Source organism: Camarhynchus parvulus, chromosome 1A, assembly GCF_901933205.1.
Source record: "Camarhynchus parvulus chromosome 1A, STF_HiC, whole genome shotgun sequence".
Classification (NCBI taxonomy): Eukaryota; Metazoa; Chordata; class Aves; order Passeriformes; family Thraupidae; genus Camarhynchus; species Camarhynchus parvulus.
The window spans coordinates 5,451,857-5,474,880 of record NC_044586.1 but is presented as its reverse complement, the minus strand read 5'-3'; the positions used below and the strand labels follow the sequence as shown (position 1 = coordinate 5,474,880).

The 23,024-nt window shown below is 50.9% G+C and overlaps 1 protein-coding gene across 1 annotated transcript in view; it reads left to right on the top strand.

Annotated features, from left to right (window-relative positions):
* The first annotated feature begins 14,248 nt into the window (after positions 1 to 14,248).
* The window catches only part of WNT5B (Wnt family member 5B), a 66,639-nt gene continuing 57,863 nt past the window's right edge, over positions 14,249 to 23,024 (top strand). Inside the window, exon 1 of the mRNA XM_030959554.1 lies at positions 14,249 to 14,271. Within this exon, the coding sequence (XP_030815414.1) occupies positions 14,266 to 14,271 (6 nt within the window). The 5' untranslated portion in view covers positions 14,249 to 14,265. The remainder of the gene's footprint in view (positions 14,272 to 23,024) is intronic.

Genomic DNA, 23,024 nt, shown 5'->3' with positions numbered 1-23,024 from the left:
GGGAGGGCAGGTAGGCTGCAGGGCTGTTCCCTGACACCAGGCTTGGGGTCCCAGTTGTTGCCCACCTGCACCAGTGGGACAAACCTGCTGGGGTTTGGCTGCACAGCATGCCTGGGAATGTTCATGGACACAGCTGGGGCTGCCTACAAGGTGAAGGTGAGCAATTGGCAATCACAGGGGTGTCCCAGATAACCTACAGGTCAGGTGAGTGGAGGTAAAATAGCTGCTGTTACAGTCAGCTGTCCCCTTTGTCTCTCATGCCTGTTTCCCAAGTCAGTGACTTAACTGTTGCTAATGAGTGACTGAATTCCAGATGTGCGTCCCGTGTTACGTCAGTGTCGGGATCACATCTTCCAGAGCAACGTGCCTGGAAAGCCTTGCTGTGGGAAGGCCAGCAAGTCTGTCCTATTGAACACGTTCCTGGTGAAACCTGGATGTGGGTCCTGTCCCTCAGGAGCAGAGGAGAGTCATGGCTGTGTGACATGGGATGAGCTGTGCTCTCTGCAGCACTGGTGGGAATGGGCTCTACCCAGTGTCCAGTCTCCAGACGTGTTTTGATGACATGAGAAATGCCTGAGTAATGTCAGTATAAAAATCTCATTTTTCTGGGTTTTTTTGACTGTTCTAAAGAGAATAGCATTGCAACACTGGGTCCCACTGGTAGAACAATGTCCATGCTAAACACACTCCACCAGATTCTCCGCAGCTATCCTGAAGCCCTGACAGCACAGACCTCCCCAAGTTGGGACACTTTCTAACCAATTTCTCTCCGTTTCTTTCTCCTTTTGTCTGTCTGTACAGTCAGTTTTTCTCTGTGCTTTCTTGCTGGCCTTGTCCCTTCTGATTTTCCTCAGTTTATCATTTCATGAGGCTCTAGAGGTCCTGACTTGTTTCAGTACAAGACTGCATGTGTAACAGGAACAGGCATCCTGATCTCAGTGCCTGGACATTCCCTTCCCTTTGCTGATTGGATTTCAATCACTTGGGCTTCAATCAGGCATGTAAAGCAGTGTGTGGAAAAAGGATGCGTGGGGATTAAGGGTCTCAGGAGCTTTGACAGAAAGAGTCCATCAGCCCCTTGGTTCCCAGTCTGCTTTATGTTTGCTCAGGCGTCTTTGGCTGAGAAGGGGATTCGTGATTCCTGTCAGGCCAGGGTGTGCCTGGCTTCTGCAGCACAGTCCAGATCAGCTGAATGAAACCACATGCCACATAAATTTAACCAGTTACTGCACAACAAGGTACCCATCAGTCTGATAAATGGCACAAACACCACTCCTGGAGGTCTTACCCTTTTTAAAGGAGTAGTGAAAGGGCAGGAGTCCGAGTCAGCACCAGCAGGGAGAGCAGCACATCTGCAGGGAGAGCTGAGCTAAGGTCTGCAGCCCTGGCTCTGCTGCTGGGTGAGTTGCAGGGCCATGTCCCCGCAGGCTGACTCATGTTTTGGATGGCCCATAACAATAACACTGTTCGTGCTGAAAAGACAAGATGCAAACGCCTTTTGTGCCTTATCAGGTTACATTTCATGCATTGTGCAGTAAAACACGAGGCATCTGAGCAGAATTGTCTGTGTTGACTGCAGCTGCTGTGACACTGAACAGGCAAGGCAGCAGTGGAAACAGCAAATTGTCAGCCCTGGGATCAAGCACACACAGATTTGAAATATTTTCCTTTGCAGATAGGTTTGTAGGGGTGTGCAAAGCCCCTGTGTTGCCCAGGCTCCTGATTAAACATGGGCCTTCTGCAGTGCTCTAGCAAGGATGCCTTGGGAAAACCTGCTTTTCTAAATCACCCCAGTCAGGGAAACTGCTGAAACCACATCTGCAATCCACTGGGAGAAGCTACATATTTAGGATCTCTTCTTTCTGTCAGGTGTGCTTGTGCTGCCTTTTGCTTGTGTGGGTTGAAGCTGTAGGGGGGCATCAGGCACTCCAAAGATTACCCCAAAACAGTAATTAAAGCAAATTGCCCATGCTAATGATCTGTATGTGACTAGTGACCTTTAGACTGGGATTTTGAGACATCAAGTAGGTCTTCTCACTAAGGTTCAGGATGTTTAGAAATCTCAGGCAAATAGCCAAAGTCCTCTTTCTTTAATGTCTTTAAAAACTCTCAAACTCAAGTAGGGCATATAACCTGGGAAACTAAATGTTCTGTATGTGAATGTACTAAAATTAGGTGCAAGCAACTTTTTTGCATATCAAGCAAACAGAGCCATACGCGTTGTGTTGGTAGACCTTATTTCTGAATATCCTGGTGATGTATCATAAAGCATAAGTGGAACAGCTGGGACCAGCTTGGGTGTAGCTGTGGGGTTTCAGCAAGTGATTCTCAGGGCGTGGGCTTTGAGTCCATCTGGTTTTAAGTACATGAGCAGTAGCTTTTCCCACTGTTTACAATGGCAAGCATTAAAGCTGTTCTAGAAGGTTGACTAAGAAGTTAAATATTTAGGCCCAGGTACTGCAGCCCATTTGTGTGAAGCTGTCGCTTACTTCAGTGGGAATTCAGCTCCAAAAATGTCTATGGACACAAATCTCATGACAAGGCAAGTTAAAAAAACCTTTGGCTTCTTTATGTATTGCTAAAAAGGATGGGTGGCTGCTGTAGCTGAAAACCCATCCTAGAAGGATTTTTGTTCAGCTTGAGTAAACCCTTCATTTTCTGTAAGGGCACACCATTTTGGGGAACCACAAGTCTTGGAATGTATATGAACGCTCTTAACCTTTCTTATATAATGCACAGAAGCTGGTTTTAGCTCTAAGCAGTGCATCCATCCTCTTGTAGCCCAGTGCACTGAAGTGCACATATGGATAGATGTGTCTGTGCCCATCTGTGTGATCGTATATAAATACACAGAGCTGCCCAATGGAAACCACGCTTCAAGAATGCCAAACCTGCAATGGCAAAGGTCTGGAAATTAGAAAATCTACATGACTTCATGCCTAATATGTCCATGATGCAATTTTCAGTAAGGTATTTATGTAACTATTTTTTTGCTAGATGCTTCCTTCATTAATGGTGTCCATAAATTGATTTCTTTGAACTGGTCATTGTCCAAACCCTACCACTGCTGCCATCCAAGACCACCAGTTCTCTGTCACAAGCCTCTCATTACTTTGGTTCTTTAAATTATCCCTCATGCTAGTGGTAGCTGAGGCATTAGGAGGGCTGCTCCTGTTTGTGCTGTTGTTCCCTGAGCATTCCAGCACTTCCCCGTGCCCATATCTCTGACCTGTAATTGCCCCCACTTATTTCTGGTGGGTTTGATAAGCCAACTCTTCCCCTAGCAAAGAGGAGTTCTGTTTCTCCAGCCACAGAGCTCAGCTTTCACTGTGATCACACACCGTGGACTGCCTGAGGCTTGTCAGGAATTCAAAGACTTGGAGATAGGATTTGATATTAAAGTGGAGGTAAATGGATGTTCTTCCTCTGTTCTTCCTTGTTGTCTACAAAGCACATTGACTTTCCCAGCCAGGTAATTCCTGGCAGCAACACGAGCCCTTCTCAAAGTCCCATATGAAATATTCGAGACTACCTGACAGCTGAAGTGACTGACACATCACAGAAGGGGCACATCTTTGCAGACACTTGTAGGCTGCAGTTGCAAAGAGCTCCAAAAGGCTGCATCTGATACTCAGTGACCAGAGAGTGTGCAGTACATGCACATGGGATTTACAGACTGAGTGCAAAGTGCAAAAGGAATTAAATTTAATTTCAGCCTCTCGTTTTTTTAGTCCCCACATAACTTCAATCAGCTGTTGATGCCATTCATCTATGATTTAATTAATTTAGCATTAATAGTTATTACGAGTGTGGTGGTGGTGGTAGTCAGCAAAGTTTGAGAACGCTCCTTCTGTGGATATTTTGAACTGTTGCCACTTTTGCTGATATCCTTCATTGTAAAGTAGCATATTTTGGATTCAGGTCTGTTTTCCCAATCCAAGTGGTGACTGTGTCAGGTGGTTTTCAGAGAGAGCCAGGGATCAGCAGCAGGAGCAGCCAAGGAGCTTCCACTCAGGCTCATGGCACCCTCCAAAGCCAGGGAGGGTGAGCTGTAGCACAGCATCACAAATGAGTGTCTGCATTGCTGCTCTCTCACCCAATCTGGTGCCTGAGTGACTCCTCAGTAATTTTGACTCTACCAAGGAGTTTCTTTGAGGAGCTACTCTCTTGTGTATAAATCCACGAGAAGTACACTTTGCCAGATGGTGGATATGGAGATGTTGGAGATGTGGGTGCACCCATGCAATGGCAGCCCTTGCAGTCTGCCCCAGCAGCCCAAGCCAAGCTCAGTAACTTCAAGCTGCCAGGGAGAAGCTGCTCCTCACCCTTATGGCTGGAGGCCCTAATTCCCCCCTTTAGTTGTGCTGCCCCTTGGAGCCCCCTAGGCTCCCCTGATGGGGGAAAACCTCTTTTGAACAGCTCTGTGCCAGGATTGAGAGAGGCACAGGACTTTTTTCGCTCTTCAAGTTGCTGTTTGTTTTTATCTTACCAGAAGTTCGGCACACTGTCTGCAGCAGACTTAGCATGCAAGAAAGTACGGCAAAAATGGTCCTTTAAAGCTGTTTTATCCAATTAACTCTTAGAACATATTTTATTTCTGCCTTTCTACCAATAACTAATCCTTTGTCTGTGCCTGTAACCTCTGCACTGCGGCTTCCCACAACCAATCACCCTGTGCCACCAACGCTGCAGGAAATGGAGTAGATGAAGAAGAAGCTCAAAATCCTCCATCTTGTCTCCTATATGCCTCTATACTAAAATCCCAAAACTCTAAATTTCTCACCCTGTGACAAACTACACTATTCTCTATTATCTATTTCACACACTTGTAGACCCCAATCCTTCCCAAATCCTGGAAGCTTTCTCCATGGGCAAAGGTTGAAGGCAGTGCTTCCCTGGGAGTCAGGACCCCTCAGAGAAATATTCCCTGTGCCCTGGGTTCCAGCATTTAGTTAATGCTGGGAGTCCCATTTGGTTAATGAAGTGAATGGAACATTTAGTTAATGAAGGGATGACTCCTGACAACAGGAGTGGCAACACAATGGTTTGTGCTCATCTGTCAGAGGAGCAGATCAAAGCCACCTGTGGAGCTGCAGACTAATATCACCACGGGTGACCCAGAGGCTTCCTCTGTGTGAGTGACAGACAGACAGACAGGACCATGACTTCATGGTGAAACCAGTCCTGGGTCTGTGCAGCAAGGTGAGGCAGCCTAACGCTGAGCCAGAGCTTTCCTCTGCAGTGACAGGGGCTCGAGAGGGTGACAAAGCCAGCTCTGCCTGCCTTTGTTTTCCTGCTGAGAGCCCTTGTTCAGCACAGCTCCACTGCTGGTGCTCATGGCTGGCTGTGCAATCTCCAGATGATATCTGGGCAAGTTTGGGCAGGATGGGGCTGTGTGGCTGTGGGTGTGCTGCAGCCTGGCGCTGCACAGCACAGAGGGTGTCACAGATCATTTGGGAGGATGTGTGGACGTGTGAAGAGTCAGTGACAGCCACCAGTTCATGGCCAGCTTGGAGCCAAACCTGATCTGGTCTGGGTATCCTGAAGCACACCCACACTGCAGCCCCAACTCCATTAACTGCTAACATAGCTGAGGAAATACAAGAAAATACAGAGCAAATCAGCCAAAGACATGTCAAAGGCCAGCTCCCCCTGCTCTGTCAGCATGTGCCAGCTGCAGTTCTGGCCTCTAAATGGAGCTCTGATGCCTCTGATGATGGGGTTTAGGTGCCTCTGATGATGGGGTTTAGGTGCCATGTGCTTGGGAAGGTTCCCATAACTCACCGCAGTGATGTGGTGCCCCCTAAAACCCAATTTTATATCCTCATGAAGGTCCACAAGAGGCAGGTCTGGGCCCTCTGAACCTCACAAAAGCTTATTTGGTCTCCACAGATCTCTGTGCCTGATGTTATTCATGCTGCTGTAAAAGGGATTCTATGCAAGCTGTGTCTTGAAGGATGTCAACACAAGGTTACAATCTTCCATGATATTTTGTTCTTCCAAACACAGCCTCTGAAGCCCTGTGATGGAAAGGGGGTCCTCATCTGCATTTAACAAAAGAGAGAATTCCAGTTCTCATTACTGGAGGGAAATACAGAAAAATGTAGCTTCAGTGAACAGCAAATGCTCAGAAACAAGAATCAAATCTACAAAAAAGATCCTCCCAGACAATACCTTTGGAAGCTGAGACGAGACAGGAATCCCCCTGAGTAAAAAACAAGATATTAAGCACATGAGCAAATACGTTTTGGGCATGAATCATAGTGCCTTCCATTTTTGTGGGCTTCTTTGGGTTTGGGGATTTTTTTGCTTTGGGTTTTTTGGGGAGTTTTTCTCTGGTTTTTTGCAGGTGCGTATAATTACAGTCCCAGGATGTGATGAAACATTTAGTGATTTGCTGTAACTTCAGATGCCACAAGTGGTGTTAGCAGGTAGGTGCTGTGCACATCCTGGAAAATCCGTGTCTCAAGCTGAAAATTCCAAGTCATCATTTCAGGATGTCAACCACAGAAAATACAAAATGCGTACACAATTGCACTTAAATTACGTGGGGGAACTCTGATGTTCTTAATTTTACCTTTGCAAGAGTACATGACAGGATTCTGAGCTAGAACTCACTGGTTTCTACATCTTTAGTTTCTTGCAGGTGTAAATACATACACACACACACTTTTTCCATGAACAAGCCCTTGAGGTGTGCCAAGGGCTGCTTGTGCCATGGGAGCATCAGTGTCCATGCACAGCTCTTTGTCTGGTGGCTGGGCTCCAGGACCATGTTCATGACAACATCTGAGTGCCTTGGAAGAAAAACATCTATTGCCATGTGGCTTCTTCCTTTTTTGTCTCATGTGGCTGCACTGGTGCTTTGGTTATTGCAGTTTCCATCTCTGCCTCCTTGGTGTGTTTTAGTGCTGGTGTTTGTGTAAGCACATATATTACCCATGCTATTTATCTATCTATTTATTCATTTCTTTAGAAGCTTCAGTGTCCAGGGATTGTATTTGTGTTCCCTTGTGAAGGTGAGACTATTAAGCAAAGGCATTTGTCATCAAAGGGCACTCTGGAGCCTACAAAACACAGTGGTTTTCATACAAAGGCTTTATTGTCACCAGGTTGGTTTGCAGGAGGACGTGAGAGCAGCACAGCCAGGAGCTGCAGAGCCTCGCTGACACTCTCCAGTTTGTCCCTGGGATTTGTGGGACCCAGAAATAAAACAGGAAATGTGCTGTGGCTTCACTAGCTGTAAATAGTGCCTGTCCCTGGGCTGTGTGACATCCCTCCCAGGCAGCAGCAGCAGCAATCACAGCCCTGGCACACACATTATATCCCTGCCTGCTGCCCTAACCCTCCCTCTGCAGCCTCACCGCCAGTCCTAACACCTCCTAACACTGCCCTGCTCTGCACAGTGATGCTCCCAGCTCATGCAGCCTCTGCCCACTGCCTCAGCTGCCTGGTGACACTGGTGGCACTGGTGACACTGGTGGCAGGGCGGCACTGTCCGCACCCTCCTGGCTTGGTGTCTCAGCACATTTCATTTCCTTCCCTTCCACCTGCCAGGCCACAGAGAATGTGCCACCCTCCCCAGAGCCAGCTGCGTCACCTGTGTGTCCCCAGGGCCACCAGGGTGCCAGGCTGGCCCTGCAGCCGGGAGTGCCCAAGCCAGCAGGGACGCAGAGGCACCAGGCAAGCCCAGGGAGTGGCTCTCACCCCAGGTTTGGGGTTTGTGGGGCTCTGCCCTCCACAAACCTCCACATGACCCCAAGCATCTCCATGCTCCATGGGAAAGCTGGATGTAATGTCTGAATTGTGTTTGTTTCCTCCTTTAGCTGAAGTTGCTGTGTGGTAAAAATCCCAGTGATTATCAGGAGAATAATCCCGTTCCCTCTCATCAGCCAGAGGCCTGCCTACCTTCGAAAGGAAAAAATTATGGAAGGTTGTTTGAGCAAGGAAAGAAGGAAATTTCAAGGAAAGGAAATTTCAAGGAAAGGGAAGGAAATTTAAAGGAAAGGACATTTCAAGGCAAGGAAATTTCAAGGAAATTTCAAGGAAATTTCAAGGAAAGGAAATTTCAAGGAAAGGAAATTTCAAGGAAAGGAAATTTCAAGGAAAGGAAATTTCAAGGAAAGGAAAGGAAAGGAAAGGAAAGGAAAGGAAAGGAAAGGAAAGGAAAGGAAAGGAAAGGAAAGGAAAGGAAAGGAAAGGAAAGGAAAGGAAAGGAAAGGAAAGGAAAGGAAAGGAAAGGAAAGGAAAGGAAAGGAAAGGAAAGGAAAGGAAAGGAAAGGAAAGGAAAGGAAAGGAAAGGGGAAAGGAAAGGAACTCAGCTACAGGAGAAGGGGATGCTGGGGCTCATCTGTCTCTGACAGATCCCAGCTAGAGCCTTGTGTGCACTTTCCCCAAAACCACCTGTGGATGCTCAGCTGTTGGGAGACGTCTTCTTGCCAGATTTGTGGGACTTCACCATCACTGCACTAATCTGGAGGGAGAGGGCTGGCAGGGCAACCATTCCCTTCGGAGTGGGGCAGGGAGGAGTTTGTGTTTCATCACTCCCTGGCAGTCAGGCACTGAGGGGGCCCAGGGTGCCAGCCCCGGCTCTGGCTGTGCCCTGGGGCGGGGGGCAGGCAGGGGGGCACTGTCACCTCTCTGCACACACACACAGAGCTGTGGCCCCTGCTGAAGCCCATCCCATGGTTACCAGCACAGCCCATGTTTAATTGCACTGCAGAGCTCGTTACCACAGGAAGCAGGGGAGGCCAAGAAGGAAGAGTTTAGAACGGGATCAGCCATTCTCACGGACAATAAGAATATCCAGAGTTTTCATCATTCATGCCGATAAAGATTTTGGAAAGGATGTACAACTCTTCACCTTGGGGTTTCAGCCAAGTAGAAGAGGCTGAGGGACTTGGTCTGAGAGGAGGGAAGTTCAGGGGCAGATTACCTCACTGTCTGGCTATGGCCGTGGCCCTGTGCCTCGCCACACCACGGAGCTGTGCCAAGGCTTGGGACCCTGGGCTGCCCCAGGGCCATGTCCTGTCCCTTGCCCAGCAGTGCCCTGGGACAGGTGATGCTTATCTGTCCATAGCAGGGAGGGATGGGGGAGCTCTCCCAGCTCCGTGGAACAAACCCTGCGAGGGCCCTATCCACCCCTGTGCTCTGCCGCAGCACAGCCTGCGCTCGGGCTCTCCCTGCCAGCCCGCAGTGAGGGCTGGGGGCACTCGGGGCAGGCTGGCGCTGCCCTGGTCCCTGGAGCCAGGGATCCTGGCGGGGCCGCCGAGGGGCGCAGTTACACTTTAACTCAGGCAGCCCACAGAACCTGCTGCTGGGAGTGCCTGTCTAATGATTAAAGGGCTAAGTGAGGAGACCTGAACTCCCTGTGCTCTCCCCAGCTTTGCTACCAGCGTTCACGGAGACGGGCAAGCCAGGGCTTCACCCCACAGCAGCCACCAGGTCAGCCTGGTCACTGCTGGGTCCTTTAAACCCCAGAGTCTTCACAAGGGCTTCCTGTTACTTCATCTCTTGGTTTTCTAAACCCAGTAAATGGCTTGGCTCATCCCTTTGCACCAGGACCGTGGAGGAAGAGCAAGGAGGAGAGCTGCACTGGGAGAGCCATTCCCTGGCCTGCTCTCCACCCCGTGGACCTCGGCACTCAGGAATGCAGCTCCAGACACTGAATCCCTCGATGGGTTCCCAGATCTGCCTGTTGGAGGACCAGGAGGCCAGGGGCAAACTGGACAGGGGGTAAAATGTAGCCACTGAATGTGGAGAGGCAGCCTGGCTCTGGCAGGGCTGCACATGTCAGCCAGCATTGCAGGCTGTCTCTCTTCATCTGACCTCTGGAGCAGCTCCCCAGCCAGCAGGACCATCCAGATGGGGAGATCAATCCCAGGGACCCTACTAGTGCATCACTGAGGTGAGGAGAGGTGTTTGCACATCGTACACTTGCTGCATTCCCTTTGTGTGATGTGCTGGCAGAAGGGAAGGGAATACTTGGAGATTTCCACCTCTAAAGGCAGCAGCTTCTGCCTGTCCCACAGGATGACCAGTGACCAGCCCCAGCCTGGCTCCTGTCTTTTCTCAGCGAGGTGTCCCTGAGTCCAGGATGGATATTTCTTGGTGATGTCAAGCCAGATGAATCCTGGTTTAATTGACCATGAGTGAAGCCGTGCTTTGATGGTTAATGTTATACTTGGGGCTGGGAAAACTACTGCAAAATCATAGCAATTAGAGCTGGAAATGATTCAAGTCATCCAATTCATTTCCTCTCCCCCCCTTGCTGTCTCTCCCTGGTCCAGGAGCAGTGAGGCTCCCAACAATACCTCTCCCCTCCCCTGCACTGTCGGGTCCTGCCCCTCTGACTCAAGGAGTGGAGCATCCACGTGTCCCTGGGGAGACAATTCCATCATCTGAAAGACGTCAACATGAGAAAATGTTTCAGATGTTTAGCCTATATTTCCTTTTGTGGAGTGCCACAGATTCTCAGGTCATGAGCTCTACGCCCCAAGGAAACTGGCTGCTTCCCACGAGGACAGCGCCTGGGAATGAGGTGCTGCTTTCCTCTGGGGTTTGCAAGGGCAGGTAGAGAATGTGGGGGTGGGTCAATGAAGGTTTTCACACCTGCAAGGCAGGTCAGATTAGGTAGCTAGTCTGGAACGAGCTCACCTTTGGCAGGAGCTCAAGGTTTATTTTTTTTTCCATTTCCAGATTTTTATTCCGTGAATTCCACCTTGACTCATAACAATCTCTCTGCTGGAAACGTGTCCAGTTCCTCACAAATCCACTTCCTTTCGCTTGCTTCTACAACTGGCAGTAATCCCACCACAGGGATTGCCCCCACCAGGGGCAAGTGGGAAAGGACAAAAAAAAGATCCATGTCAACGAAAGAAGCACAGTGAATATTCCTTCTCCTTGAAAGCTGTCCCAGGATAGGCATCATCTCTGCTTCAGCTCCACCCTGGATGCAGGATTGGCTGACCAGGGGGAAGATGATTGTGCAGGGATGGAAGAAACTTCCCAAGAGATGAGAGGTTATGGGCACCACAGACTGGGCTACACCTGCTTTAAGAGAAGTTGGAGCCACATGGTTGAGTTTCTAGTGATAAGGTCTCCTGTTCTCCACATATTCTGCAGGGTCCTGCCCTTAACTGAGATGGATTTATATTCCTCAATACATTTTAAATTGCTCTTCTCCTCTGCAGAGTGAGTTTAGGATTTCCACATCTCAAATAGTCGGGGCACTTCCCCACCCTCTTCCTGCTCACTGGCAGCAGAGACCAGGAGGGGACAGACAGGAGATGTAGCAGAAGAGAAGGAGGAGCATGAGGACAATTGGAGCCATAGGAATGTTCCAGTGAGATGAAGAGAAATAAAACAGCTTGTGCTGCTCAGTGGGCTGCATGGGTTAAGCTGCTTTTTGCCAGCTTTTTTTGGTGGAGGATAAAGAAATCTTGTGGGGGAGACTAGGATAAAAGAAGGAAAAAAACAAAGACATTTCAGCAGAGAGAACACAGTAAGGTAAAGGTGGTCTCCTGTCATCACCCACTCACACCAGCACCATGACCAACTCATTCTGTGGGGTTTCTTGTCCTCAGCAGTGGCAGCACTGCCAAGGTGAGACACAGACCTCTGAGATGGGCCATGCACCTCGTTCCTGCTGGCTCAGGACACTTCACCTCTTCTCAAGCTCTCCAAGTGGTCAGCTGGGAAATCACTCCCACCCAGTTTTGGGGATGCACACCTCAGCTGTCCCTCCTGCCCTTCCTGGCACCCAGCATGTATCTATCTCCCAATGGCCCTTCTCATCCCACCACAGCAGGATGGATTAAAGCTGCAGGAATTCCCATCTTCCTCATGGACTGTGCTGAGGCCAGAATGGTATTTCAATAACCTGGTCTCTTTTTGGAATGATCCACATGGCCATAGCTGAAGGTTTGTTTTAAGGAACATGTATATCCAGTGCTGCCCAACCACCTCTGCTGGTGGTCCAGTGACTCTGCCTTCCCTGTCTGCTCCCTCTAACCCTGGTGTAAGGCACCATCCCGGGGTGTGAAGCAGTGCCAGCCCCAAGAGGATTCCTGTGAGGATGGATGAGGATCTCTGGCCTGCTGACCTGCTGTGGCCAGCTGTCCCTTGCAGCACCAAAAGTGGAAAAGCACATTACAGACCAAGCACTTGTTACTGAGCCTCAGTTCTGTTACACTCCCCTCCAGGTCCTCAGGAGGGGTCCCTGCTGTTTGCTGGGTCCCCAAAGCAGCACCCTGCCTCTCCTCTGTGCAAGCTAGAAGTTTGACAGACAAGCAGGGAACAGCAGCCCATGTGGTAAACGGGCTTTACCTCTGAGCAAAAAAAGCTGGCACCTCAAAGTTCCTGCAGCCAGCTGCAATTTCAAGACTTCCTTTGCCCTCTAATTAGTTGGCATTTGCTGTACCAACTATTATCTTTCTAGTTAGACAGTGCTGAGGACAATGGCTCCTTATTTCCTGCCACAAACACTGGGTTACTATTTGCCTCTAGCTGTACCTCCTCTATCTCCTATTCCCATTAAAAGAAAGTACCATTAATGACTGCAGTGATGGGAAACACTGGTGCAGTTGGTCATAAATTAAGACAGTTGGAGCCTTCAATTACTTGTAGTGTGCAGCCTGTATCAGACACTTACCTGCTTCTCTAAAAATGCTCATGTATTTCTACCCTGAGCCCAGATGGATGCTCAGAGCTGTTTGAAACAAGATGCTCGTGTCAGTGTGTCTCAAGCTGCATTTTGTCCCAAGCCAGTACAAATTTGAGGAATTCCAGGGGGCCAAATGCCTCCCTGATGTAATTCCAATTGGATCCTCACATGTGTGAGTCTGTGTACGTGTAGGAGCAGCAAGGTACTCTTTGCACCGTGTATGAGGCTCTGCAGCTCCTGCTGCGTGGGGACTTTGGATGCCTGACAATGTGGGGCCCAGAGATGGGGGCCTGGACACAACAAGTGTAACTTCTGGCTGCTGCAGAGCTGCCACCAAGCTCGGAGACCAGGCGTGCAAATCCTGTCTCTGTGCGCTGAGCTGCCCAGCAGTCTTGGGGGTAGGCACCGCTCGCAGCTACACCAACATAAATTTACAGTGATCCTGCTAATGCCTCTGCAGCTACTCCTGCTTCTGCCAGGAAAAGTGAGAACGGGATCTGGCTGCGAATCTGTGAAGTTTTATGGGAAGGAGGGTGGGGGACAGCCCCCAATGTGATTCCTGGTGTTGCACGCAAGGGATGGATGTGCCTGTTGAGTGCCAGCCCCATCAAGAGCTTCATGCTCTGTCTCCTCTGCCAGACTTTGCCAGTCTATTTCAACAGCATCCCGAACCGGGCTCTGCCTCATTCTCACCTTCACTGCAACCCAGCCGCCCACCCGCACTGGGAGACAGATGCCAAAAATCCCGGCTGAGATGAAGCAGTGGGTCACCAGGTCAGAAGCCCTCCGCTGGCGGGGGCCAGGAACCCGCTGCCCGCACCGGAGGGGTTTTGGCTCCCAGCACGTTTGTGTCCCGGGCCAGGAGCCCCATGAGCGGGGTGCCCGTGAGCCCCACAGCGAGAAGCGGCGGGCACGGAGCTCTCCGCAGCGGGGCCGGGCAGCCAGGGAAGGGGCCCGGCGGGGATGCGCTGGGAGCGAGAGACACCCGAGTGTCCCTGCGGGGGCTGCCGGGGAAGGAGCCAGCCCGGTGGCGTCCAGCGCACGGCACCGCCGCGTTCTGTCCCCGCCGCGTTCTGTCCCCGCCGCTGCCTCGCTCCCCAGCACGGCCCCCCCGACGGCAGCGGCCCCGCAGCTCAGCCCCGGCCCGCCCCGGCCGGGGAAGCCGCCCGGCCCCCAGCGAGCCCCATCCCGGCGGCGGCGGCGGCGGCGGTGCCCGCGGCGGGGCGGGCGCAGGGCGCGGGGGGCGGTGCGGGGCGGGGGAGGCGGGGCGGAGGCGGCCGGAGCCCCCGGGATCCGCCGGCACCTCCCGGGCCCGGCACTCGCCACAGCCGCCAACTTCGGCCGGGAGTGGCGCTCGGTGCTGCCGCTGCCGGAGCCCAGCGCCGCCGCGGGCACGGGGAGGGCAGCGCCGGCAGCGTCCCCCGCTCCCCTCACGCAGCCGGCGGGGGGCTCGGCCCGGCGCGGCGACGGGGCGGCGGCCCCCGGGGCAGGTGCGTCCCCTCGCGGTCTCCGGCCGCCGCGACGCCGCCGAGCGGGACGCGGAGCCCGTGCCCGCCGCGGGCGCCCGCTCACCTGCCGCTGCCGCCGGCGGCGCCCGGGAGATGCAGGTAGGAGGCGGCCCCGGCCCGGCGGCAGGAGGGCGGCGGCGGCGGGAGGAGGAGGCCGGGGGCCGGGAGGGTTCGGTCGCGCCGGGCGCCGCGGACCCCCGGGCTCGGCTCGCCCGGGGCCGGACGCCTCCCTGCGCGGCCCCCGAAGGGGCGGGAGGCGACGCGGGCGGTACCGGGGGTTCTGCCGCTTCTCCAGCCCGGGAGACGCGTCCGCGCTTTGCCGCCGACCCCGGGAGGCGCCCCCGGCCCGGAGCGGCCGCCGGTCGGGGCGGAGCGGGGATCGGGCTGCCCGGAGCGGAGCCCCCCGGCGCCGGCCCCTACCGCGGGCTGGGGCCGTCGGGGCCGAGCCGCCGCCGCCGGCAGCAGCTCCCGGGACAGCGGAGGGGCCACCGGAGCGCGGGGCTGGGGCCGACTGCGGGGTGGCCTTGGTGGCGTTAGTGCGGTGGGACAGACCCGCGGTGTCGGGAGAGGCGCTGCCCGGGTGTGAGGGGCCAGCCCCGGTGTGAGGGGCCAGCCCGGGTGTGAGGGGCCAGCCCCCCGTGTGAGGGATGCTGCTGGGGCGCGAGGGATGCTCCTCCGGGGTGGCAGACGCTGTGCTGGTGAAACAGATGTTCCTCAGGCATGACAGACATGAGTTCACAAAACAGATGTTACTCCAGTGAGGTGGACTGTAGCGTGAGCACAGGGATTTTACTGTTTTACTGTCAGAGGAGGATTCTTTCCCTGGGTATGAGCACAGCAGCTTTCCTATGAGCGCTCACAGTGTCCTTCTCACCCGTGTTGTGTGGTGTGGCTGCCTGTGCTAACAGGAGCCGTGGCATCTGTGCTCTTGGAAGCACATAGGAGAAGTGAAAGTGTGCCCGGTTTCACAGGACCAGGGCATGAGCATCCCGGTTATGTCTGTGACAGACACGCTCTTTTGTGAAACTTGGTTTTTCTTCTGGGAATTGTGCTGTAATACTTCCCTTAGTGGTGTGGGTAAAACAACTTCCCCAAACATATTTTTGTGTGCACTGATGCATTTTATTGCCCCGTGTTTTTGATAGCTTTCCTCTGCCATCAAGTGAGTGTCCCTCTAAGTCTCTCTATCCAACTTTAACCTATCTCTTAATGCATTCCTGGCTGCCCTACAGTGCATCATCATCATCATCATCATCACTCTTGCCCTGCTGCCTGCACCTATATATTCGCCTATTCACCTTTGGGATCAGGGTTTTTTGTGACAGAGCTTTTTCTTACACATGTACTGGCACTTAAGCTCTTGCTTCAATTTCTTCACAGCCAAAACCTTGGGTGCCTGTGCGTGGTGTTCCTTGTGTGCACCTGCACAATTCCACTGCAGTCTGCTCTGCTCCACTCACCTGCATGTGAGGACTGTGTGCATCAGTGCTTGCTTATCTCCTAGGTGGTGGGGGCTCTTTCTTGGTGCTCTTTTAGAGAGCTTTGGTGCCCCCACAGCAACGGGCACACACAAGGTCCAGCTCTCCTTTACACTCATCTTTGTCCGTCTGTCCTTTCAGAGCCTGCCTGGTGCATGCACATCTCCAGAGCGTCCCCAGCCTTCCCCACACCACACCAGCGCTCAGGTGTGAGCCTGTCGTGGTCGTGGCCCTTCCTTCCCGCATTTGCTGCTGGGCATGGACACATGAGTTGAAGAGACCACTTTTTCTGATGGTGGCACTTCCACCTGCAGGTGCCTGTCTTCTGTCACGTGCAGTTGTACATGGAGAACCAAGCTGGGTACGCGCTCTTCTTCCCAAAAGAAAAAGAGGTGGTTGGTTCTCAAGGTTGGCAAGAGAGAGACAGACTCCTCTTAAGCCTGTGCATGGACACCTGGGCTCTGCAAGAATTCAGGTGGAATGTTTTTCACCCCAAACATCCAGGGCATGGGATGAGTTGCCACGTGTGCAGAGAAGCTAGCCCAGCTACTTGGGGTTTTTATCCTTCTTTAAAGAAAATAGCTGAGTCTGTGAGGAGAGAAGCACGAGGATGAGCTGCCAGTGTGGGTCAGGAGGCAGAGCTGGGGAAGCGAGCTGGCCCCATTCCAGCCTTGGGTTTCCTCTGCTCCCAGGCTCTGTTGCTCATTCATTTCTGTGCCCAGGAGTGTCTGCAGCAGATCCCTGCCCTTTGGAAAGGAGTCCCTCCCAGGCTCCTTCAGTGTTAGCACACCTCTCTCTCAGGAGCTGTCAGTAGCCCCTGTGTGCTTTCCCTTGTCTCTGGTGCGTGGACATTGAAAATGTCCTTCCACATGTGACTGATCTCAGTTTAGGAAAGCTGAAACTGGAGTTGTGGCTGCAGGCTCCCAGCCCTGAGAAGTCTTTTTTCTCAGCCCTTTCCCTCTCAATCTGCCAGAGTTCATTACATCAGTTGGGAAAAAATTGAAATTTGGAAAGAGCTGGGTCTAGAAAGTCGGGGGTCCTGTGTTTTAAAGAAAAATGAACATTCTTGTATAGCGAAGTCTCCAGGAGCTTGTTCTTTTAGGAAGAGATCAAATGCTGTGAAATTTAAAGTTACCTTGAAGCTATTTGTCCCTTTCTCTAGCCCAGTAGGCCCCTTTGTTTCTGGACTGCTTCACATCTTGAGTCTTTTGTCCTGAAGTTGTTGGGTTTGGGTTTCAAGGCACACAGGGAAATAGCTCTTTTCTGAAAACTGCATGATTGCTCATTTAAATGAATATAAATTGTTTCTATTCATAAGATCTTTTTTTTTTCTAGCAGCTGATCAAAGTTCGAGTGAAAACCATTTCATCATTTCCAAATAAATTTGACACACATGCGCACACACACACACACACTGAGCATTTCAGAGAGACTTTTAAACACAGTACTTGTAAAATCAGAATATGGACAGCCAAGGCATGCAGGGCAGTCTGTGATTTGATTCCACTTTTGCATAGGAAGGGATCTTCACTTCCTGGGAGAAGGCACACAGACTTTATTAAAACTGAAGGCAGCGCAGAGAGGGCTCAGGGGAATTTCTCCCGGACTAAAAAAAATCCTTTTCTAATGGGAGATTTAAGGAATGAGGACCTGTGTAGCATTTGAGAAAGAACATTAAGATGTAGCATGGTGGGATACCTGAGTGCTTTCAGCAGCTCTGAAAGGAGCTGGTGCTTGGAGAGCTTTCTAATTCAAGAGAACTTAAGGCATGTGGTTGGGAACTTAGGCTCTGTTAGAACCAGGCAGTGTTTTAACAGCAGGGTGATCAACCTTCAGAACAAACCAAAGGCAACATTTGCTTCTCCACCTCTTAAAATCTTCCAGTAGAGAGGTGGTGTCTCTTTGGAAGGGACATTCTGCAAGTTCTTGGGCTCAAGAGACAACTGGCTGAGACCATATGGGCAGAATTACAGAAGAGACCAGAGCCCGTGATCCACCACCCCCTTCCAGGCCTTGCCTTAGGACTTGATGGAGCTCAGGCAGGCCTTGCCCTGCCCTGTGAGAGGTGGAGCTGGGGGTCCCTGGGGCAGATGCTCACTCCTGGCACAGCAGCTCCCCAGGGTGGGGATGCTCTCCCTGCCTTGGAACTGCAGGCTGCTGGCAGCCCACTGCAGTGGCTGTGGTGTGTGTGCCTGTGGGGATCCTTCCCTTCTCCTTGTGGCTGTGAAACAGGCTGGGATGCCTGTGGGGATCCTTCCCTTCTCCTTGGAGCTGCGAAACAGGCTGGGAGCTCTCAGGGCTGCAGGCAGGGCAGGGCAGAGCAGGGAGTGCTGTGTGTCCCCTCCAGTTCACAGAGGCTGGATGACTCGAGCTCTAGAGGCTGGCTGAGTTTGCAAGACTAACTCCTTGGTTTTGGTTATTTTGCTCTTTTTTTCCCTCTGAAAGGGAGCTCAAAAAGGCTCTGACACAAAATGGCCACAGCCAGATTGCTGGTTGGGTTTCCCCTGGTGCGTTTCCTTTGCAAGGTCCCTTTGTACCCTGTGTACTCAGAATTTGCACCTTTCCTTGTGCACAAATGTCCTCCATGCTTCTCTCAACAGCTTTCCTGCTTGCTGGGGATGCTGCCAGGCAGGAAGATGCTTGGAGCAAATGCTGGGGTGAAAACGCCCCGCAGAGTTGTGTGCTCCCAACCCGCTGGCCCCGACAGCCCTACTCCGAGGTGCCTCAGCCCCCGAGCAGCTCTTTGAAGGGCTCTCCCCAGGGGCTGGCAGTGGCAAACATGAGGGATGTGTGAACCCCATCTCTTCCCCTCGGAATGTTTACCTGTCTAAATTTAACTCCCCAGCCAGCTTCATCCCTCCTAAGCCGACCTGTTCTCTTGTGGCTGGGCTGTGGCTCTGGCTGCTGCTGCCGCGTTTCCTGGCTGCCTCGGCCTCGTGGTTTGCTGCTTGCTCCCTCTTCTCGGTGGATGCTGGCTCTTTCAAGGTCCTGGGCAAGCCAGTTCTCCCTCTCCTAGGTTTTATTTTTAAATCTGGTTGCACAGCCCTCAGGACTGGAGGGTCCCTTGTCCTCTCATCTCTGAGTGTTTATTCTGCAGCGGGCTCCAGGAAATCTGCCCTTGTCCCACTGTAGCCCACAGTTTTCCTCCCTGGCTGTGGTTGCTCCCAGAGAGACCAGGCATGCTGAGTTGCTCCTTGACCAGCTCTAAAGGGACAGTGCCTCTTTCTGCTCCCATAGGGATCCAGCACTGGGGAAGCAGTAGGTGCTTCCCTGCAAGGGCATCTTCCTTATTTCACTTGGTTCAGAGCTGGGCTTCCCCAAGCTGGCTTTTGTGTTTGGAGTTTGTTTGAGAAGTGAGTGATGTGCCCCTCACCTTCACAGGAGCTGGAGAGAGGGACAAGCAGAGGGAAGGGAGTGCTCCTGTATCTGTCAGGCTGGATAGAATTCACTTTCTTTAGAATTTCTGAGTTTGGGACAGCAAATATGGCCCAACCTGGCAGCCATCTAAATAAAACCATCAGGATCAAACCTTTCATAACCCTGCAGGAGACCCCTGATTGCTCTCTCTTTCCAGGCATGCCTGCAGCTAATGCTGTGGTCTGCCACATGAGAGAGGTGGTTTGAGTCCTGGCCTCCTCTGCCCCTCTTTGAGCTAACCCGGTGGCCTCGGGTTTAATGCTCACATATTCAGAGCAAAGGTAATGCAGGCCAGGGCTGCCATGACTGGTGATTTGGGGTATCCAGCTCTAAATGCTGTCAAAGGTCCCGTTTTTCCCTGAGGTTCAGCTATTTCGGATGCTTGGGCATTCTTGAGTAGTCTGGCCTTGATTATTCCAAGTAACTCGTTCATTTTGCAAAGCTGCATCTCAGCCTCTGGAGCAAAACAGAATGAGATGAATTAATGCAGAATGCACCACTCAAATGAGTGAATTTTCCTGGGAATGGGTCTGTGGCCGGAGAGCTCATGGCACTGTTGCGTGCAGGGATGGGTAGAGAGCTCTTGGTTTTGATTAATTTATGGTTTTAAGTGGCTTGTGGGAAAGGCTCGAAGGGTTTGATAGTTTTTGTCTTAGGGGAAGAAAAGCAGAGCAACATTTTGTCTTTGTAAAGAGAAAGAGATTTGTGAACACACGTTGTAGGATTTGAGGGAAAATATGTTTTCTGTAAGCTCTCCCATCTCAATTGGAGGTGAGGGAGCCTGGAGTGATTGGGTGGAACATGTGTTTTGGATTTGTTTTTGTCCATCATTAAGGACAGAAGGTTAACAAAAGTCACAGGAATACTAATATTTCAGTGGTCTCTCTAAATTTGTCTTCCTTTTCCAGTTGTTCTGTATTTAGCTTTTTGGCTGGTTTGCTGCCATTGTTTAACTGAGTCCTGAAGCATTGTAGCACCTCTGTTATGGACAAGTTGGAGCTGTAAAGCAAATTAAATGAGAATCTCCCTTGCCTAGCTGGAAAACCTTTCTGTGCTTTGTGATGTATCACAGAGTGTCGAGAGAGACATATGAGCCCAAGCATGTCTTCATTAATGGAACATTTTTCAGAAAAAATAATTTTGTGACTGTCAGGTTCATTACTCCCTGAGGTGTTCCTGAGTACTTCGAAATTGTCTCCAATCATAAAAAATTGATACTGTACAAAGGCAAATTAAGTTCCTTTTTTTTTTTTCCCCTCCTCTGTTTTTACAGCTCGAGCAATTCTACAGGTTCCTTTATTATATTCTGTGGCTCAGATTTGTTCATAATTACTGTAAATACTGGTCCTGGCAGCATGGCAGGGTTTGGTTTAGTAAATATTTTGCCATTATCATTTCTGTGTCGCAGCTGAGAAGGTTTGTAGTGTCCTGTGGCTGTCATCACTGTCAATTTTGCCCAGTTTTGCATCTCTGAAAAGTAACGGAAGCTTTACAGCCTTACACTGAGATGGTGCAGATATTTATGGGGTAGCCCCATTATTCTTTACACTGCAGTGGAAGTTTCTGGTTTTAGACCAGAATGTCAGCTCTTGCTCCCCATGTGTGGTGTGCACAAACCAGGTTTCACAGCAACATCTGCAGCCTTGTGGGTGGCTGCAGCTGTTATTCCACCTGTGGAGATTTCACAGCCTGGGATGCAGGTAGAGTGGGATGAGTGCTCCTGTGAATTATGACCAATTACCTGTCCTGATTTCTCTTCTGTTTTTTGGGTTTTTTTTAACTATTCCCCATTTCCACCTATTCTTAACTAGCTGTTTGGGAGTTTTGCCAATGTTCAAAATGAACTTCTAATAATTTTTTTATGAATGGCAAGGAGGTTTTTCAGCTGGGAAAGCTTGGTAAGTGCAGCAGTGGCTTTGTTCAGTTTTTACTGAAGCTTCACAGGCTCTTTCAGCATCTCTGCTGTTTTCCAAGGAGCCTGCTGGAAGGCTCAAAAGCTCTCCTCCACAGCATGCTGAGAAGATGTAAGGCTCTCTATTTCTGCACAACAACAGCTGCACCCCAGTGGTATAAAACCCCATTGCAGGTAACAACCCGAACTTTTATCTACAAGACACGTAAAACTTCTTTATCTTCCAGGAAAATGGTGCCAATTAGGTCAGACTCACACACCAGGAACAATTTACTGTCTGAGTTTGGCTGCTTGTGTTAGACTGTGTCTGTGCCACAGCCTGTGAAAGAAGGGGAGCCACAGCATTTTCTGTGGGCACAGCTGTGACCATGGAGGCATCTTTGTCAGCACAGCTGACACTGGGGTGTTGGCAGGAGTGTGTATATTTATTTTTTTTTTCCCATTTCTTGAACTAAAAAAATCTTAGTGGGGTAACCTTGAAAGTCTGGACCAGGCCCTGCTTAGAGAAGCCAGGTAATTCTTTCAAGCCAAGCATAAAACCAAGCTAGAAGCAAAAAGAGTAGCAGTTTAGACACAGTTAGTCTGTGCTACCTAAGCCTTACTTTAGCTTATGGACAGGACTGAACTAGGAAATGCGTTTTAAATACATTAGAGAGAAAGCTCTGTCAGTTTGTTGCTGCTTTTGGTAAGCCTGGGTGAGATCTGAGTTGGCAAACCTGGTGCTCCATGCAGTCCATCCCCAGCTGGGCAGATGGAAGCTGGCCACACCAGGATGCCTCAGAGCAGGCATGGAAAGCTTTGCTGGTTACCTCTACAATTCCTGCACCTCCCTGAGGCAACAAGAAATTTATCCTCTCACTTCCCAGCTGATAAAAGAGGTGGTGATCTTCACAAAGCCAGCCTTTGTCCACAGCCAGGGATAGGGTTCAGTCCTGTGGAAATTGTGGCTCATTGACACCTTGGGACAGGTATCAGAGGCTGCCATGGGGTGGTCACAGCTTCCTAAACTCAACACCCTTTCCCAAGTTGCAGAGTGACATCCAGAAAGTCCATCAGCTCCAGAGTTGCTTCAACATAATCTGTTCTCCATTTGGTTTCAGGCAAATGCTGCTGGTTTGCTCAGTCAGCAGTTGTGACTCCACTTAAATACATTTTACTTTTCCCTTCAGCTGCTCTGTCCACATGTACAGAAGCCTTTGGCTTTTAACACCAGCATCATCACATCAAGTTCATCGCCTGGTCCTGTCACTCCTGCCTTGGCAAGGCTTTCTCTTGGCATACGTCAGCGTTGTGCTGGCTGGATCTGCCAGACTGTCCTGATGAGTGGCAGTCTGAGGCCTTGCATCTGTGACCAGTCCCTGTGAATTGTGCTGTGCCCTTGTCCATGGGTGTGAAGCAGCAGGTGTTGGGGAAATGCTGCTTTCTGTCCTTGTCCCTGCTTCCACAGCCGCCTTTGGCTGGCGGTTCCTGCTGGTGCAACTACCAGCACCCTCTGCCTAAAGGTGTCTGCACAGAAATTTTGTGGGTTGCTGAGGTTGGAGTTAGGTTTTTGTTTGTAGGGTTTGTTTCTGTAAAGGAATAATATCAAATAAGTAATGAGTTTTTAGAGGTAGTTTAGTGCTTCCAGAAGCGCACTTGCCTTTTCCTCTCCAAGGTTTTGCAAAGCCAGCTTTTGGAGAGAGATGTGTAATCTTGTATGCTGATGAAGAGGAGATGCTTTGGAGGGCATCCAGAAGTATCTGCAGACCCCACTCTTCCTCTGTGTGCAAAGTGAGTTTCTGTTTGCTACTCATCTGACACCTTGGACCATTTCCCTAAATTAAAATATCTAATTGCTCTGTAACAGTTCAGGTTCCTAAGGAAGTCTGGTGCCAGTGTGTTCCTGGACTTCTGTAAGGAATCTCCAGTGTGTCCCCAGTGTGGATAACCTCACTGCAGACATCTGTATGCCTGGAGCCAATGTCCAGTCCTCAAGCAGCACAACAAACAAACACAGAGCTGTAAAATGAAAAAAAAGTTCCCAGAAGAAAATGTGGTTTGATCTA